Here is a 19,200-nt window from a genome sequence, read left to right as displayed (position 1 = left end):
TGTGGGCGACATTGGCATAAAATTCCTTGACTAGGTGCTCATTAGCATCCGACAACCCACTTGTGAAGTGTTTCCACCCTACTCTTTCATCAAATTATTGCTTCACATTGGGATTTGTGGGGCAGAAGATCCCACTTTATAAATTGACGCTCATGTATGAGTGACCTGTGAGGCCACCACTCCCAAAATTTGTGGTAGGCCTGCTCACTAACAAACCTCTGCTGCCACACCACCGGGTTTCTTGTTCTTGCCAACCCTCCAGTCTGGGTGTCACCACCCCTCCCGTCATTAAGGATCTCAACATCTATATTTATAAAGTCCTGTCCATGTGAAAAAACTAGGGTAGCTGGAAGTGAAGCTGATGCCGAGGACTCACTACTCTCCGCTGAGTCATCGGACGACTCAGAAGAAGCAGGAGAAGTAGGAGAAGATGGGGGTGTAGACACGTCTCTAAATCAAAATCTTCCTGGGAAGTCTGGTACATGGGTGGGCACAGAATCACCCTTCGAGGCCTCCCAGGAGGAACATAATCACTTCCCTCGGAGTGGGATGCAGCTCTATCTGCGGCTCTGATATCCCTTCGCATTTTCCCAATGGATTGCCATACTGCTAGGGGTAACTTGATTTGTCCTCATCCTCTACCTCGGGAGGACTCTGCTTTCCCTTTTTTTTTCTCACTACCACCTCTTGATTTAACCGTTGTTTGCATATATAATCATTGAAAGATCATTAGTATTGGTGCTAGAAGAAGTAGTAAAGAAAACCAGATGAACAATTAACAGTTTTGTAAAAACTCTCAAACCCGCTGACAATGGATAAAGAAGGGCGGCCTCGAAATGAATACTGCTGAGAGCGGAAAAAGGGTCCGCGGCCGCGGAGGCATGTGGATCAGACTACCTATCCTTTAATTCTAAAGAACCACTGAGCACGAAATGTTGGGCGCGAATGCGGAAGTTGCACCGCTATCCGCGAAAAAACAATCGTGGCCGTGGACCCATTTTTGTACTTATCTGAACATAGGTATCGCTGACCGCGAAAAATGCAACGCGGCCATGTTAAGCTGGCCACTGTCAGCAAAATTTTCCACCGCTGCCCGCGGTATTCAAACCATTCCAACTCAAATTTTTACATGAACATCGACCACAAAAATACATCCGCGATCGCAAAAATACATCCGCGACCACGGAATTCAAAAACGAACTGAGCAAACCTAGGGTTGCAATTTTTTTCTTGCTATTAGCGGATATCAAATACACTATTAACCCCTACTAGGTATTAACTAATTATCCCTAACTATTGAAGCATAATTTAATTAACACTAATTAACCCTAGTTGAAACTAACAGAAAAGAAGAAGAAATAAAAACTAACAAAAAAAGAAAATTAAAAATTGAAGAACAAAGATGAAGTGAAATTTCCAGTTGTGTAATAAGTGATGGGAATGGACTTCCAATTTAGTGATATTACGGATTAGGGCTCAGTTGTGGAGGAGATGAACAATAAAAAATATGCTTGAGAGGTCAAAGATTAAAAAGGGTAAAAAGTCTGAGGACCTTCTATTTATACAAAGTACCTTGGGATCCACAAAGCTAACTTGGCGCGGCCGCGGAATGTGCTTTTTCATCACAAAAGGGCTGCTTGTTTGACACTTCCGCTAAAAGCGGAAAATAGGATGCGGTCTCAAAACTGCACTGCTGGCCGCAAAAAATCCTCCGCGGATGCGGATGAAACTTCAGAGAAGTCTCATTTTAGACTTTTCAAGTCCGCGTCTGCTACCACATTATGCCTCCGCGAACTGGCCTCTGCTGACCACGAAAAATGGAGCGCTGTCAGCGGTCCAATTACAAACTTTGCCAAACTTTTTCAGCTTTGTCCTGCACTGCATCAAACATTCTTACACACATCTCACAACCAGTTAGTTCAAAACAATTCCTACACTAAGAAAAAAATCAAAAAGAAGAAAAACACATGGGTTGCCTCCCACGAAGTGCCTGATTTAACGTCACGACATGACGCAGGTTACCATCAATCATTTGAGATGGATCATTGCCACCATGTGGCTGTCATCAAACTTGCCAAGATAATGTTTCACTCTGTGCCCATTAACTCTTAAGATTTAACCATTTTTGTTTTTCTAATCAAGAGCACCAAACAGAGTTACATGTACCACCTCAAAAGGACCACTCCATTTTGATTTAAGCTTTCCCGGAAACAGTCGTAACCGGGAGTTGAATAAAAGAACCAAGTCACCCTTCTTGAATTCCTTGCTCCGTGCATATTTGTCATGTAAGTACTTCATCTTGTCCTTATACAAGGACGAGCTGGAATAGGCATGAAACCAGAACTTTGCATCCTTTTCCAATAATTTGCACAAAGTATTCACTACCTTAGAAAAGTCTTTTATGAATCTTCGGTAGAACCCTGCATGCCCAAGAAAACTCCTAACTCCGTTGACTGAAGTAGGAGGAGGAAGCTTTGAAATCACTTCAATCTTCGCCTTGTTTACCTCTATACCGTTCTTTGAGATCTTATGGCTGAGGACAATGCCCTCGACCATAAAGTGATATTTTTCCCAGTTAAGCACTAGATTTGTCTCTTCACACCAGGCTAGCACCTTGTCAAGATTCTTCAAACACTCATCAAAGGAGTCACACACAACACTAAAATCATCCATGAATACTTCCAAGAAATCCTCCACCATGTCCGTAAAGATAGCCATCATACACCGCTGGAAGGTAGGCGGTGCATTATACAAACCGAATGGCATCCGGGAAAATGCAAATGTCCCGTACGGACATGTGAAGGTGATTTTCTCCTGGTCTTCCGGAGCAATAAAAATCTTGTTGTAACCTGAGTACCCATCCAAAAAGCAGTAGAAGGCATGCCCAGCAAGTCTATCCAGCATCTGGTCAAGAAAGGGCAATAGGAAATGATCTTTGCGGGTCACTTTATTCAGCTTTCGATAGTCCATGCACACCCTCCATCCGGTGACAGTCCTGGTGGAAATAAACTCATTCTGCTCATTGGTGACCATAGTCATACCACTTTTTTTTCGGCACACATTGCACTGGTGAAGTCCAAAAACTATCCAAGATGGGGTATAGAACCCCCTACATCTAGCCACTTGATCAGCTCCTTTTTGACAACCTCTTGCATAGCCTCGTTCAGCCTTCTTTGATGTTCCATGTAGGGCTTGGCATCATCTTCAAGTATAATCTTGTGCATGCAAAATTCTCTGAATATCAGCTAGAGTCCATACTATTGCCTTCTTCTTTCTTTTGAGCACCTCCAGTGTGGCATCTACCTGCACGTTGGTAAAACACGAAGAAAGAATAACAAGTAAAGTTGAACAAGGGCCCAAGATTTCCTAGGATGTGGAGGTAAAGGCATCAACTCCAATATGGGAGATTCCTCGATGGAGGGATTTGTTGGTGTAGTCTTTCTGTTCTCAAGATCCAAGGAGAGTTTACGGGGCTCATAAGAGTAAGAACCCATTCCGTGCAAGGCACTGACACACTCTATTCGACCTTCATCCTCGGTCACATCATTGTTCAACAATACCGCTTCCAAAGGATACTCCACATTGATCATGACACTCGTGTCATCAATTATCACCTCCGTTACAAGATCCACAAAAGGGCAAACTTCAGTACTATTTGGCTGCCTTATTGATTTGCACACATGGAAGACAATTTTTCATCACCCACCTGGAAGGTGAGCTCCTCTACTTCCACATCAACCAATGCCTTCCCTGTTGAAAGGAAAGATCTTACCAATATTATTGTCATCTTATAGTCGACTTTGCAGTCCAGAATCACAAAATGAACAGGCAAAATAACTTGTCCACTCGGAGAAGAACATCATCAATGATACCAAGCGGCTTCTTCATTGTTCTATCCACCATTTGCAATCTCATTGAAGTAGCTCTCGGTTGACCAATACCCAAAGTTTTTAACACAGAGTAAGGTATTGCATTTATACTTACTCCCAAATCACACAATGCTTTTGCAAAATCCGCACTCCCAATGGTACATGGAATGATGAAAGTGTCGGGATCTTCAAGCTTTGGAGCCATCGAGTGCACAATTGCACTTACTTGATAAGTCATTTTGATGGTCTCACAATCAATAGATCTCTTTTTAGTCACCAAGTCCGTCATAAACTTGGCGTAACCTGACATTTGCTCAAGCGCTTCCACCAAAGGAACATTGATCGACAAGCTTTTTATCATCTCAATAAAATTCTTGAATTGGTTTTCATTCTTTTTCTTTGCAAGCCTTTGAGGGTAAGGTGGAGGAAGCCTTGGCAAGGGAGCCTTAGACTTGGGCACTACCGTTTTCGGTATGTCTATTACGTGTTCCCTAGACGGTTCGCGTCATTTTGAGTCTCCACCTCATTATCATGAATATCAATTCTCACTTCAGCATTCAAATTCTCTTCACTCACTTGCTCATCAACTATAGAAGCATTATCATCTTGCACTTTAACCTCATCACTCATAACTTCCTTTTGCTTGGAGGTATTCACTTCACCACCTCTAGAGCTTCTTGTGATCACCGCCATTGCATGCCCGGTATTGTTCCCACCCTTCGGGTTTACTACCGTATCACTAGGTAGAGCCCCCTTAGGGCGAGTATTCAAATATTGCAAAATTTGGCCAAGTTGAACCTCAAAGTTTCGGATTGAAGTATTAGGGGATGACAACTAAGCATCAGAGTCGGCATTCTTTTTCATCATTTTCTCAAACATCATCTTGATCCTTCCCATCTCATTGTTTGACGAGCTAGGACCTTGGGACGGAAATGGAGGTGGGTTGTTTGGTTGTTGATACATTAGAGGTATTTGGAAGCCTTGCCCCCGATTCCCATGATTGCCATTATTCCAACCCCCATGGTTATTATTTCCTCCCCAATTGTTGTTGTTCCTGGTTGTTCTGGTTCCCCCAATTTTGATTGTTGTTCCCCTAGTGGCTATTTCCCTATTGGTTTTGATTCCCCCAGTTTCCTTGGGATCTCCACTGTTGTTGGTTAGGAGCATTGACCCTTTGTCCTTGGTAGTTGTTCACATAATGAACCTCTTCACTTTATTCATTATACCCATCATCTTGGTTGAAACCACTACTACCTTGCTCATATTGATCTAGATTTCCTTGACTTTGTTGACCTCTTTGTCGCCTCTTATTGACCAACATGTTTACACCTTCCATAGCATTTACTTATCTCGGCGCTTGAACTTCCTGCAATTGAGCTTTTCTAACTGGTTCATTATTGTAGTTAACTCTGCTATTGCTTGGCCATGGTCGTGGAGCTCTTTGTGTAGTAGATGACAGTGGGATCACCTTGTGGCACATTAGCTCGACTTTGCCAAGCCGAGGAAGTATCTGACGTCTCATCCAAAATCACACATGCCATAGCATAAGGTGTGTCCATAAAGTTTCCCCCTGCTAGCTGGTTCATTACATGCTGATTGGTCGTGTTAATTCCACGGTAGAATGTTTGCTAGATCATTGCTTCGGTCATGTCATTGTTCAGACATTTTTTCACCATCGTCTGATACCTTTTCCAGATCTCATGAAGTGGTTCATTAGGTTCTTGTTTGAAGGCCAGGATCTCATCTCTCAATGACGCCATATGCCCTGGCGAGAAAAACGTAGCTATAAACTTGCCGGCCAATTCATCCCACGTAGTGATGGAATGGTTGGGAAGTCTTTCGAGCCACTCTAAAGCTTTCCCTCTAAGTGAAAAAGGGAACAATCTCAATCTCAATGCATCCTCCGACACATTTGTTTGTTCCTCTCCAGCAGGTGTCCACAAAGCCTTTAAGATGTTTATATGTATTCTGATGGGAAGCGCCTGTGAAGTACCTTTATTGCTCCAATAACGTCAACATCACATTTGTAATCTCAAAATTGCTCGCCCAGATCTGAGGTGGGAAAATTGCACTTACGTACCCTTCATTTGGAAGCACCCAAGGAGCCACTCGTGGAGGAGCTGGGGGAGGGTCTAGAATGTTTTCATTGGCTTGACGGCCTCTTCTTTGACCTTGAGGTACTATAGGCACCTCATCATAACCAATATCATCTACCTTCTCCCCCGAGATAACATTTTCGATAGGATCATTGTTTGCCATTTTGTCCTGGATTGATTAACTCGCAGAAGTTAGTAAAACAAAAGGAAAGAAAAACAAGACACAAAACTAGTCAGATAGATAGCCAAATCCGTTTAGCTCCCCGACAACGGTGCCAAAAAGTGATCGGCTTTAACCCTATACCACTATAGAATGGCAAGAGTGGTCGATGCAGCTTTTACCTGAGGGGTCGGGATCGATTTCCACAGAGATATATTATTGGTTTGGAATTGGGTTTCTATCTAATCTAGCTATGTGCGTTGTTCTTAATTGCACTTCCAATCATGCTTATTTTTGGTTACTATTCTACTTTTAACACTAATGAAGAATGAAAATAAGCTAAGTTTGATATTTTTTTAAAGGTTTTCTTAATTGGTAAAAAGACACTAGGAAAGTGACTTACACCTAGGTGAATATCTAACGGGGTCTAGAACTTAGGGCAAACTTGTTATAATTGAGATCATGATATAACCATTGCACATAATTACTCACTCTATACCTCTCGGTAGTTTGAGTGAGTTTGCCCTAATTGGCTTTCTCAAGCCCAATTGAGTGTTCAAACAATGCAAACAAAATTGGCTCAAGTCGGGTATTACTATCTCTAGGTTTTTCCTTTAATTGGGGCTACCAATCTCTTGAATGCACCCTAATTCCTTGCTAGCCTGAATTTCCTAGACTTAGTCTTTCTCTCTCAAGAAGAGCCTAAGTCAAAAAGGCACAAATCAGTATTTGCAACCACCAATTCAACAATTAAAGCATGAATCAAGCTAAATATCATTAACCCATAAATATTTAAGCCCTAAAATTAAAGACCCATTAAATACCCACACTAGGGTTGGGTCACAACCTTAGATAATAGGTTTAGCTACTCATAATCAAAGAAGAAATCAAAGATGGAGATGAAATATAAGCCATAAAAAGTAATTACAAAAGCAAAATCTAAGATTAATTGCTAAAGATGTTCTAAAATTACTCTAAAAAGCAAAAAGCGGTTGTTCACGTGCTCCACAAAATAACAGATGTCCTAAAAATCTAAAAAAATATATTTATACATAGCTAAATTTTTTGGACATAATTGCCCCTACTGAGAATCGCCTCAGTGCTTGGACTTCCGCGGCCGTGCAAAAGCAATCGCAGACCGCAGTTCTTCTCTTCTGAGCTGGATCTGGATTTGATTCTGCTGGGAGTGGAAAAGCCACCGCCTCAGCTCTATCTTCAACTACGGTCGTGAAATATGTTAGTGGTTCGCGCTTTTAAATTTGAGCTCCAATCTATAGACCTCTGATTCTCAATTCCACTGAGGACGAGTTTTGGACCGCGGTCGCGTCCGATGATTCTGCTACTGTTCAATTTCACCGCGGACAACCGGTGACTATTAAGACCATAAAGTGACTCTCTGAACCTTACTACCGCTGAGAGCGTAGTTAAGACCGCCTCAGTGGTGGACCCTCCGCGTCCGCTCTATTTCTTCGTTGTCAGTGCCTTTGACTTAGCTTTGAACTTGTGCAGGTTTCACTAGCTGGTTATGACTTTCGTGTCTCTTTTTGACCAAACACTGTAAACAAGCACAATAAGTTAGCTTTCGAGAATACTTGTACACATTTTTAATCGAAAACCTAAGCAAAGGAGCATAAAATAGGCTAGAATCCCTAGTTATCAACTCCGCCCTTCAAACTGTTGCCATGCAGGATGAGATCTCTTCCCAACCCATCTATCATCTTGTAGACGATATATCTGACGGCCAGGAGTCACCGTCGAGGAAAAGCGAAAGGGTGGAAACTGAGAAGGCCGTTGTTGCTGATGTTGAACCGGAAAAATTCATCGCTTTGGAAGCGGAATCTGCGCTTACACCAGACATATAGACCATTTTCACGGTAGGTGCCGTTTTGAAGAGGAGGCCCTCTGGGGTTGAGGGGGTTCGTGGTAGCGGAGAGCTTACACGGGCCACAGAAGGTGGTGCATCATTGATGATCGGGGGAAGTAGAGTAGTCACTGCGAGAGACGATAACTCTGGCTTGGATATCGACCCTAAGGAGGCACGAGCCTTCCTGGAGAGGAACACTCATGTGGAGATACAGACGGAGGGTCCTAACCGGCACATAGTTATTCCCGTAGATTACGACCTTTTGGTGAACTCAAAATGGGCGATGCCGGCCTTTGTTCCCCTATGAGCGGCTTCTGAGAACAAGACGTTATAGGCGATCAACGATGCAGATCTGTCTTTGGGAATATCTGGCATGGCTCTATGAGTAAGTGCTCTTTTTTATGTTAGGATTTGTTTTGTACGTGTAATTTGCTCACACTGATTCCTCTCTTTTTGCTTGTCAGATTCTTATCATGGGGATCGAGCATGACCGGCAGAAGGAGCGGAGGATGACCATTTTCAAGAAGATGACCTCCAAGTACAAGGAGTACCGTAGTAAGCACCGAACGCTTGGCGACTTCCTTAGCCAGGATGACAAATTTTAATCGCTTCGTGATGGGCTTAAACAAAATGATGATGAGCTGACGAAGAAAGATAAAGAGCTAAGGGAGAGGGACTATGAGCTTATGAGTGCCATCGGTAGGTGCAGCGAGCTTGAGACGCCTCTAAAGGAAAAGAGGACAAGCTTGAGGTGAGCAAGGGAGTGATGCTGAGAACGGTGACCTTCAAACGCAATTGGCATCCTTAACGGTTGCTGGGCAGAGGGAGGCAAGTGCCATCAATCTAAAGGGTGATCTGAGTGCCAAGGCCAAAGAATTGAGTCATGACAAGAAAGGCAGAATGGCCGCTATGGCTGAAGCGGCGACCCTAGAAGATGTCCTCCGTATTTGTGAGTCCAACCGAGATAATGAGTTGGAGACATTAGCGCTTAAGGTGGTGAGGTTAGAAGAATAGATCTAGGGTTTGGAGGTGGATTTGTCTAGGTTAAATGAGTAGGTCATTATCTTAAGGACCAAGGAGGCACGACAACAGTCACAGCCGTCCACATATCATACTTCTGCTGATCCCGGTGTGCCGCGAGAGTTGTATGAGAAGTGGGTTCATGCCGAGGCTCAACTTGACGTGTATAAATCTTTGAAGGCTATCGGTAAAGTTTCTGAAGCATAGCTTGAGGGCGTTTGTGTCAAGGAACATGCAACCCGTAAAGCTTGTGGTTATGACCCTGGTACGCTGGAGGGGATGAGGATGATGACGCCACGAATAGGCTTGCTTATGATCTTTAGTACGATGATGAGTACGCCGATGGGGATGATGTAGAATGAAGCTATTGTAGTTAGTTTTTATTTTGATTTGCTATTTTTGTGAGGGCGTCTTTGAGCCCTTTGTAAAAAGTGTTGTAATTCAATAGTTGAAATGGAACAGTTCCCTTTTTGCTATGTATTTCTTGATTCCCGTTCTCTTTTCTTTTTGCTATGTGGGGAAGCCCCTAATTTTTAGACTGTTTGTATATGGTTGATATTGGTTGAGTCGAATATAGACTGACCTGAGGTTTAATTTAGCTCGGATGAGATCGAGGTTTGATGAGTTCGAAAATCGAACAATTCGAGCGAGGTCGAATATGAAGTAATTCGAGCAAGGTCGAATGTAAAATAATTCGAGCAAGGTCAAATATGAAGTAATTCAAGTGAGGTTGAGTATGAAGTAATTCGAGCGAGGTCAAATGTGAAATAATTCGAGCGAGGTCAAATGTAAAATAATTCGATCGAGGTAGAATATGAAGTAATTCGAGCGAGGTCGAATGTGAAATAATTCAAGCGAGGTCGAACGTAAGATGTAAAGTGACTTGGTGGAGTGCGAAGATGCTTCTTTATTTCATTCATTGGAGAATATTACATATTTTTGTTTGTTCCATACATATATTGGAGAAGTTCCATTGTACCTAGTCCCTTCATCGTTCGACCTGGAGAAGTAGTCGATAGGCGGGGCGATGAATTATACTTGAACTTCGAGACGTCCCCTTTGTCGCCTCATTAAAAACCTCCCCGAGAAAACCCAATTGGGACAAAACCCGGGCGAGGGAAAAAGAGTACGACTTGGAGGGTGTCCGTTTTCAGAAGAAGTATTTGAGGTGGGCAACGTTCCAATTGTTTTGTAGTAGCTTTCCCTCCATTTTTTCTAGTTAGAATGATACTTTGTTTGTTGTTGCCGGGATTTTGTATGGCCTGTCCCAATTGGTTCCTTGTTTACCTTCTTTTGAATCTTTGCTTGCCTGTGTTTTGGCCTTGAGTGCATAGCCTCCAACTTTGAGTGGTCATACCTTGGTTTTTTTGTTGTAGTATCGTTCTGCTTGTTGTTTTTGGGCTATCACTGCTTCGTCGAGCTCTTGTTTTCTATTCTCGTCGTTGCTTGCTCCACTTTCATTAGAGTATCTCAAACTAGGTTCCCCGACCTCGACTGGTATTATAGCGTCAGTCCTATAGACTAGTGAATATGGCGTTTCTCTTGTGCTTGTTTTTGGCTTGGTGCGATATGCCCATAGCACTTCTGGTAGCAATTCCGGCCATAGTCCCTTGACGTCCTCAAGCTTTTTCTTCGATATGTTTAGTATTATTTTGTTGGAGGATTTGTCCTGGCTGTTACCGGCAGGGTGATATGGCATGGAGAGTATTCGCTTGATGTGCCATTTTTCGAAAAATTCGGCGGTCTTTTTTCTGGCTAATTGGGGTCCATTGTCATAGCTGATTTCTTTAGGGATGCCGAAGCGGCATATGGTGTTTCTCCATATGAATATGATAACTTCCTGTTCGCGTATTTGGGCGAACACACCTGCTTCTTCCACTTAGAAAAATAGTCAGTTAAAACCAAAAGAAATCGTACATTACCTTGCCCTATTGAAAGGGGTCCGACAATGTCCATTCCCCATTTGATGAACGACCATGGCGATGTAACCGAGTGGAGGTGCTTGCCTGCTTGGTGTATCATGGGAGCCTATTTTTGCCACTGCTCGCACTTCTTGACGTAGTCGGCAACTTCCTTCTTCATTGTGGAAAAATAATAACCTTCTCAAATGAGGCATCTGACGAGGGCTCGGTTGCCGGTATGGGCACCGCAGTGGCCTTCGTGTACCTCCTCGGGGATGCATCTTGTTTGGTTCGGTCCTAGGCATTTCACCAAGGCGCCTCCAAATGTTCTTTTGTATAGGTTGTGGTTTATGATGTTGTACTTGGCCGCCTGCATTCGAAGCTTTTTGGTTTCCTTTTTGTCTGATGGGAGTACTCCCTCCTGCAAATATGTTATAATACGGTTGCGCCAGTCCCAATTCAAATTTACAGAGTGTACCTCAAGTTGGTCTATTAACGAGTGGAGGAGGGTAACCACGTTTTCTTTTGTAATGTTTTTGGTGGCTACTACTAACTTGGTGAGACCATCTGCTTCGATCTTTAATGCTCGAGGTATCTGGACGAGTCGATATTCGTCGAATTTTGGTAGCAGTTTATGAATTTCTGCCTGGTACTTTTGTAGCCTCTTCTCTTTGATTTATAAAGTCCATGTGACTTGGTTGACGACGAGTTATGAGTCGCATCTGAGGATGACTCGTCGTTCTCCATATTTGAGAGCTAGCTTTAGTCCTGCAATTACGACCTCATACTCGGCCTCATTGTTAGTCATATCGGAGAACCGTATGGATTGGCGGATGACTTCGCCTGTTGGGACCTCAAGTATGAGTCCCAATCCAGATCCTAACACGTTGGATGCGCCATCGGTGTATGAGACTAATAGGTCGGATAGCCTGGGAGAGGTACGAGTAGTTACCTGCTTGACCTCGGGCATTATTTTGGCACTAAAATTGGCAACGAAGTCGGCGAGTACCTGCAATTTTATCTCTGTTCACGACTGATATATTATACCGTGCTCGCTCAATTCTATGGCCCACTTGGCCAATCTCCCCAATAGTTCGAGTTTATATAGGATGCTACTTAGGGGGAAGGTCGTCACTACTGATATAGGGTGGCATTGAAAGTAGGGTCTAAGCTTTCGTGAAGCTACAACCAATACCAAGGATGGCGTCGACTAGGGTTTTGCTGATGTAATAAATTGGAGATTGCGTACCTTTGTTTTCACGGACCAGTACTGCACTTACTATGACCTTTAACATGGCCAAGTATATCAGAAGGCGTTCACCAGGTTCTGCTTTAGCTAATAGTGGGGGCGAGGACAAGTATGCCTTTAGTTCTCTTAAGGCCTCGATGCATTCTAATTTCCACTAGAGCCAGTTGTCCTTTTTGAGAACGTTGAAGAATTTGTGGCACCTGTCGGAGGATCGTGAGATGAACCTCGATAGGGCGGCTATACGTCCTATCAGATTTTGCACCTGTTTCTTACTGGTTAATACTTCAGGTATTCCCTCAATGACTTTGATTTGGTCTTGGTTGACCTCGATGCCTCTTTGTGATACCAGGAAGCCGAGGAACTTATCCGAAGTTATGCTGAATGCACATTTCTCGGGGTTCAGCTTCATGCCATATTGCCTTAGTATACCGAAGGCCTCTTTCAGGTGGTCGATATGGTCCTCCTTCCTTTTTGATTTTACCAACATGTCATCTATATAAACTTCTATAGTTTTGCCGAGTTGGTCCTTGAACATCTTGTTGACTAACCTTTGATAGGTCGCTCCTACGTTTTTCAACCCGAATGGCATGACTTTATAATAGTACGTTCCTGGTGGGTGATGAAAGTAGTCTTTTGCTGGTCCTCCTCTTCCATGAGGATTTGGTTGTAACCTAAGTAGCCATCTAAGAAACTTAACAACTCGTGCCCTGCTGTTGCGTCAATGAGCTAATTAATATTAGGCAACGGAAAGGAGTCTTTCGGGCAGGCCTTCTTTAGGTCAGTGAAATCAAATGCACATCCGCCACTTCCCATTTTTCTTTTTCACCATGACTACATTGATGACTTATTGGGGGTATTTCGATTCTAGGATAGAACCAATAACAAGTAGTTTATCCACATCAGTGCTGACAGCCTCGTTGATTGCAGCATTGAATTTTCTTCTTACTTGCCGTATAGGGGGTAGAGTGGATCGACATTCAACTTATGTGTGGCAATGTCTTTCAGGATACCTGGCATATCTGCATTGGAGAAAGCAAACAAATCGACATTGTCAATTAAAAACTAATGAAATCTACCTGGTTCTGAGAGTTTATGGCCGATGTAAGACTTTTTGTTGTTGTTGCTGTTGTTTAGTTGGACGAGATCGAGGTCTTCTACCGTTGACCATGCGACTTCCACGATGTCAGGGTCCTTGATGACATCTTTTTGTGCGTCGAGTTTGGCTCTCGACTTTGGTAATTACTATGCTTCTGAGTCTGTTCCCTTTAAATGTTAAGTGTATGTACAATCTTGAGCGATGCGATATCATTCTTGGGATGTTCTCTATTCAACCTCGGATGCTGAATATCCCCCATGGAGTAGGGAACTTGATTACTTGATACAGACTGGATGGTATGGACCTCATGGCGTGTATCCATGGTCGCCCTATGACGGCATTGTAAGATATGTCCTAGTACATGACATGGAACATTATTTCTAGGGTGACGCCCCCATCCAGAACGGGTAGTGTTACCTCCTCTGAGGTTCACTCAACTACATTGTTGAAACCTGTTAGTGTTATGTAATGTTGTACTATCTTGTCCTCAAGTCTCATGTGTGTGAGAACTAGAGGGTGGATAATACATGCGTCGCTTTCGTCCTCTACCATTATTCTTTTTACATCAGTATCCGAAATACATAAAGTAATGAGAAGAGCATCGAAGTGAGGAAAAGTCAAACCGTGGGAATCTGACTTATCAAAGATGATATTGTCTTCGAGGTCATCATACCGTTCGTGGGTGATCGACCGTTTCAGTTTATGTGTGGTGGTAAACTTCATGTGTTGATTACTTCTCCATCGCCCCCACTGATGATCATTTGGATGGTGCGGACGGGGGAGGGTGGCTTTGGAAGGCCTTGGTGCTGTTCTCGTCCGTGGCCAAAGTTGGCTCATCCTCGATCGCTCATCAGCTCCCTCAGGTGCCCTTTGTGAAGCATGTTCACTACTTCTTGCTGTAGGGCTATGCAGTCCTCGGTTTTGTGACCAGCTCCTAGTGAATTCATAGAGGACGTTCAACTTTTGGGTACTTGGGTCGGACATCATTTTTTGTGGCCACTTCACCTTTGTGCCAGGCTTCTCTATTGCGTACACTATTTCTGAAGGGGAAACACAAAAATTGTGAGCAGATAAAAGTTGAGGCATACTTCTTTCATTTCGCTGAGTCCCTGTATGCGGTCTGGACGACCCTTCTGTATGTCGAGGAGATGGTGGGATGGCTGTTATGACATATGGTTGATGCCTGTCTCAGTTGAAGCCTGGACTTGACTGATCTCTTCGATCGTCATTACGACGGTCTTTCCTCGACTCCGTTTGGACCGACGTTAACCATTGGGTTGGACCGTTAAGGTCATCCTCGTCTGCTCTCACCTCAGCGTAGTATGCATTGTGGATTTCTTTCCAAGTGGTGGGAGGGTATTTTATGAGCCTGCTTAATAACTTTCTGGTCGCTCTCGACCCATTCCTGTTCAACCCATTTTGGAAAGCTGCCACCGCCATCCCTTTTGATACATTTGGTAAGCTCATTCTTACCCTATTAAACCGAGTGAGGAAGTCTTTGAGTCCCTCGCCAGGCAATTTCCTAACGGCAAATATATCATTCACCCCGACCTCCACCTTTTTAGCCCTGGCGTGGGTGATGACGAACTTGTCAGCCATTTTTTCGAACGTTGTTATTGAACGTGCTAGTAATTATGAGTACCAGGTTAAGGCTCCCCTCGTTAGGGTCTCGTCGAACTTCTTCAGTAACACTGATGGTACCTACTCCTTTGAAAAGTCGTTGCCTTTTACAGCTGTGATGTAATGAGTGATATGATCTTCGGGGTTTGTGGTGCCATCGTATATCTTCTAATACAGTGGAATTTTGAAGGTCTTGGGTATGGAATGCAGGGCTGCCTCCTCGCTATACGGTTGTTCGATAAATCGACCGACATCCTATTTTGGTAGAAGTTTTGGGCCGCCCGGTATCTTGTCGACCCTTTCTTGATGTTCCCTCATCTAGTTGCGGAGTGCTTTGTTCTCGTTTTCTATTTCTTCCATTTTCTTTAGAATGGCTGCAAGTGCATCACTACCTGCATCAACAATAGTGTGAGTGTTACTTATTGGGGGAGCAGGTTGTTCGCTATGGTATCCGCTTGCGCGATGTTTCTGTTTATCCTTTGAACGGTTTTGTCGAGTACATTATTTAAAGTACTTGTCAGCCACTCCTCCCGTAATTTTTTCACTGCTGGTGGAGCTTCCTCAGCTGTGGACATGGAAGCTCCCCTTTCGCGTGAAGCAGTTACACTTCCATGAGGGGGAGGTGAATCACTCTGCCTGGGTGTAGCACTCGGCGTCACATTATCCTCATCTTTTCTGTCATCCTTGTTGATGGGTTTTAATATGTTGGTAGTGACACCCACTATTGTTTTTTGTCTTTCATCTCCTTTTCCTGCCATTGTTAGTTTGTGCAAATGAGAAAAAGATGGATGTCCTTCTTTATGATCTAGAAGAAACTAAAATTTTAGCTAAAACCTCCCCACAGACAGCGCCAAATTGTTTGACTAAAAAGTATCAAGCTTTTTGTTAAACTAATTAACAATAAAATAGAGAGTGAATGTTAGTTAAATATAATAAATTCTAGATCTAATATTGGTGAACACCCGCAGTATGGACAGTGTTTAATGATAGTGAGTATCGGGTAGGAGCTCAATGATTGTCAATGAATGCTATAATAAGAACATGCAATAAATGTAGCTAATGGAAATAAATGCAATAAAAGGGAATTTATCACCCAAATATTATATGACTTGAATGATTCTTCCACCTGACAGTAACATGGAAGGATGGGAAGTGAGGATGAATAAGGAATCTTTGAATCTCACAAACATGGATTGAATAACGTATGTTGAGCTCTGTCGTCAGTGAACAAAACAACTTTTATATACTCTATAGTCAACCTTTACAATGTGTTCTTATCAAAAATTGAAGATCTCCCTTTTGTTCTCTATCTCTTCCTATTTATAAGGGATATTCCCCAAAAACCCTAAAAAGTACAACATAAGTAATATCCAAAGGAATATTCCTTGTGTCCATTTCTAAACCTATCCTACCGTTACTTCTTTACTCCAATTGCTCGTCCTTGGCAATAATCCTTCTGAGGATGACTCCTTGCTACTATGCCGTGGTCGACCTCGTCCTCGACCTCATTTATCTACAGTTATCAAGTCGCCAAATATAGACCAATACATAAATGATTTGGCTTATTTAAGACCACTCATCTCAAAAGTCTTCCCTTCTTTATTAAAGTTTCTATCAAGTCAAACTAAGGTAATCTTTTGAAATGGAAGGAGTATTATTTACCCGATTTAGCTAGGTTTTCCTATTTATAAGAAGTAGCTAGAGTTTTTATTTATTTATAAAATATATACTAATTCGGTCAAAAGTTACAATATATATACAACTTGTGTGTAACTTTTTGTTGTATTAATTTGGTCAAAACTAATTTATATACAACTTGTTATTGTATTTATCCGGTCAAAAGCTACAATTTACATACAACTTATATATAACTTGTATATAATTTTTTGTTGTACAAAATCTTGTCAAAGACAACAACTTGCATACAACTTGCATAAAATTATATCAGTTGTATCTATATTTTGTCGTTTGTACACCTGACATATATGTATACGGTCGAAATCAGGTGTGCCCGATTTTTTGGGCTCGAGAGTTCGCCTTAAGCCCGAGTTAAGGTAAGGTCAAGTTAGAGCTCGATGGTCCAGACTCGAGCTCGAAGACAAAGTGCAGTGCCCAAGGATCAAAGTGCGCGATGGGTATCGAAGCCGAGTATGCTCAACCCCGAGATAATGCCGTTACGGATTTGTAACAAAATGAGCAAGATTTCTTTCACGTCCCTAAGATCATGGCGTAAATCCCGGAATAGATTTGTACGAATCCGTACTAGGCTCTTAGACAGCTGTCCCAATAAGATTCTTTACTATTAATAGAAATGTACCTTATTTAGGGTTTCCCTATTATATAAAGGGGACCCTAATCATTTGCAAACATCATCTAATCATTGGCAAAGAATATGCTCTCTTACTTTTTCGCTCATTGTTCATCATAATTGTCCTTTAGCTTTATTATTCTTACTTTATTGTTCTTGATCCATCTCGAGGTCACATTGGCTCGAGGTCGAGACTAGTCTACATTTTGGTTTGATTTTACTTGTTCCTTTCATTTATACTTCAGATTTCTTGGTTATTAATTGGTGAGCTAAATCACGTATCTTTAAAATCATAAATCAAATTTAATTGTTACTCGTATTTTCAAGGTAAACAGTCTGGCGCCAGTGAGGCTAAAGATAATAGTGATTATTTCAATACTGGTTCTAATAACACACGTTATTTTCACACTTGTCCTTGTCAAGAATTTTTGTAAGATTAAACATGTCAAACTCACAAAACGCACCTGTTCACGACAATGTTGGTCTTGGATTTCATGGGGAAAACAACAATGTAGGGGTCGGTGTACCACAGATAAACCCTGGGGAAGTTCCAAATGTGGAACCAGAGTATGTTAGTTCACACATTGCTTTGAATGCAGATTTAGGCACAGACTACGGAGGAAGTATACACAGAGAAGTCCGATCTAGGGACCAAAGAACACAGGGTATATGAGATGGGGGAGTCAACGTCCAAGTGATATTCGAGATGCTACACGCTTAACAGATTGCCATTTCTTAACTTCAAAGTCAGAATAAAACTCTAAGTATAACCGAACCAGAAAATACTCGACGTACTGAACCAACGCCAGAAAGATCAAACGGTAATGGCTCGGGGACTGACCCCATAATTATGAGGATGCTCGAGGAACTCACCAAAAGAATCGAGTCCGGGGAGAAAAAGATTGAGGATAATGAAAAGAAAGTTGAGACTTATAACTCCCATGTTGATCAAATACCGGGGGCACCCCCGATCTTGAAAGGTTTGGATGCCAAAAAGTTCATACAAAAGTCGTTCCCTCCGAGTGAGGTCCCGAAGCCCATTCCTAAAACGTTTCGCATGCCCGATATACCTAAATACAATGGAACAACCAATCCTAATGAACATATTACCTAGTATACTTGTAGGATTAAAGGAAACGATTTAAACAATGAGATCGAATCAATATTGTTGAAGAAATTTGGGGAAACTTTGTCAAAGGGAGCCATGATTTGGTATCACAACTTGCCCGCAAACTCTATCGATTCTTTTTCTATATTAGTAGACACCTTCGTGAAAGCACATGATGGGGCCATAAAGGTGTCAAAAGGAAATAAGAAGTTTTTAAGATAAGACAAAGGAATGATGAGATGTTAAGGGAGTTCGTATCCCGGTTTGAAATAGAGCGAATGGAATTACCACCGGTCTCGGATGACTGGGCAGTACAGGCTTTTATGTAGGGTTTGAATGAGCAAAGTTCGATCGTGTCTCGATAATTAAAGCAGAATCTTATTGAGTATCCAGCTGTGACGTGGTCAGACATGCATAATCGTTACTATTCGAAGATTAGGGTCGAGGACGACTAGTTGGGAGCCCCCTCGGGTTTAGTTCATCCTAATAGATTGGCAGCTAAGCCCCCTAGGGATACAGATAGGGAATCAAGATCAAACAAGGAACGATAACAACTGTATATAGATAAAAAAACAACGGTTCGGGGCGTAACGCTCCTTGGAATGATCGGAGAAATGATCGAGGTCAAAACTCTCAGGGACTCATGAGTAAGAACGATTTTGATAAACATACCGACCCCGCAGAAGCACCTCGATTGTCAGAGTATAATTTCAGTGTAGATGCATCGGGGATTGTGTTAGCTATTGGAATATCAAAGACACCAGATGGCCCAGGCCTATACAAACGGATCCTTCTCAAAGAAATCCAAACTTTGTATGTAAGTATCATGGCACACATGGCCATAGAATCGAAGACTGTAGACAGCTAAGGGAGGAGGTAGCTCGGTTGTTCAATGAGGGTCATCTTCGA

The 19,200-nt window shown here is 42.5% G+C and overlaps 1 protein-coding gene across 1 annotated transcript; it reads right to left on the bottom strand.

The window, feature by feature from the left end:
* Positions 1-3,083: 3,083 nt before the first annotated feature.
* On the bottom strand, positions 3,084-4,230 carry LOC138889476 (uncharacterized). The gene is made up of 4 exons (XM_070172786.1): positions 3,873-4,230; positions 3,707-3,750; positions 3,321-3,614; positions 3,084-3,215 (listed from the first exon to the last, which is right to left on the bottom strand). The coding sequence occupies exons 1-4, from the start codon at positions 4,228-4,230 to the stop codon at positions 3,084-3,086; spliced, it is 828 nt and encodes a 275-aa protein (XP_070028887.1).
* Between the last annotated feature and the right edge of the window lie 14,970 nt (positions 4,231-19,200).

The sequence above is a fragment of the Nicotiana sylvestris genome, chromosome 4 (assembly GCF_000393655.2).
Source record: "Nicotiana sylvestris chromosome 4, ASM39365v2, whole genome shotgun sequence".
Taxonomy (NCBI): Eukaryota; Viridiplantae; Streptophyta; class Magnoliopsida; order Solanales; family Solanaceae; genus Nicotiana; species Nicotiana sylvestris.
This window is presented reverse-complemented; position numbering and strand designations above follow the sequence as displayed.

Coding starts and splice junctions, on each gene's coding strand:
- LOC138889476 (XM_070172786.1), bottom strand. CDS start 4,230: ATGATAAAAAGCTTGTCGATCAATGTTCCTTTGGTGGAAGCGCTTGAG. Junction 3,751..3,872: donor AACAATGAAGAAGCCGCTTG/GTATCATTGATG, acceptor TCCTTTCAACAG/GGAAGGCATTGGTTGATGTG. Junction 3,615..3,706: donor TAGAGGAGCTCACCTTCCAG/GTGGGTGATGAA, acceptor CTTGTAACGGAG/GTGATAATTGATGACACGAG.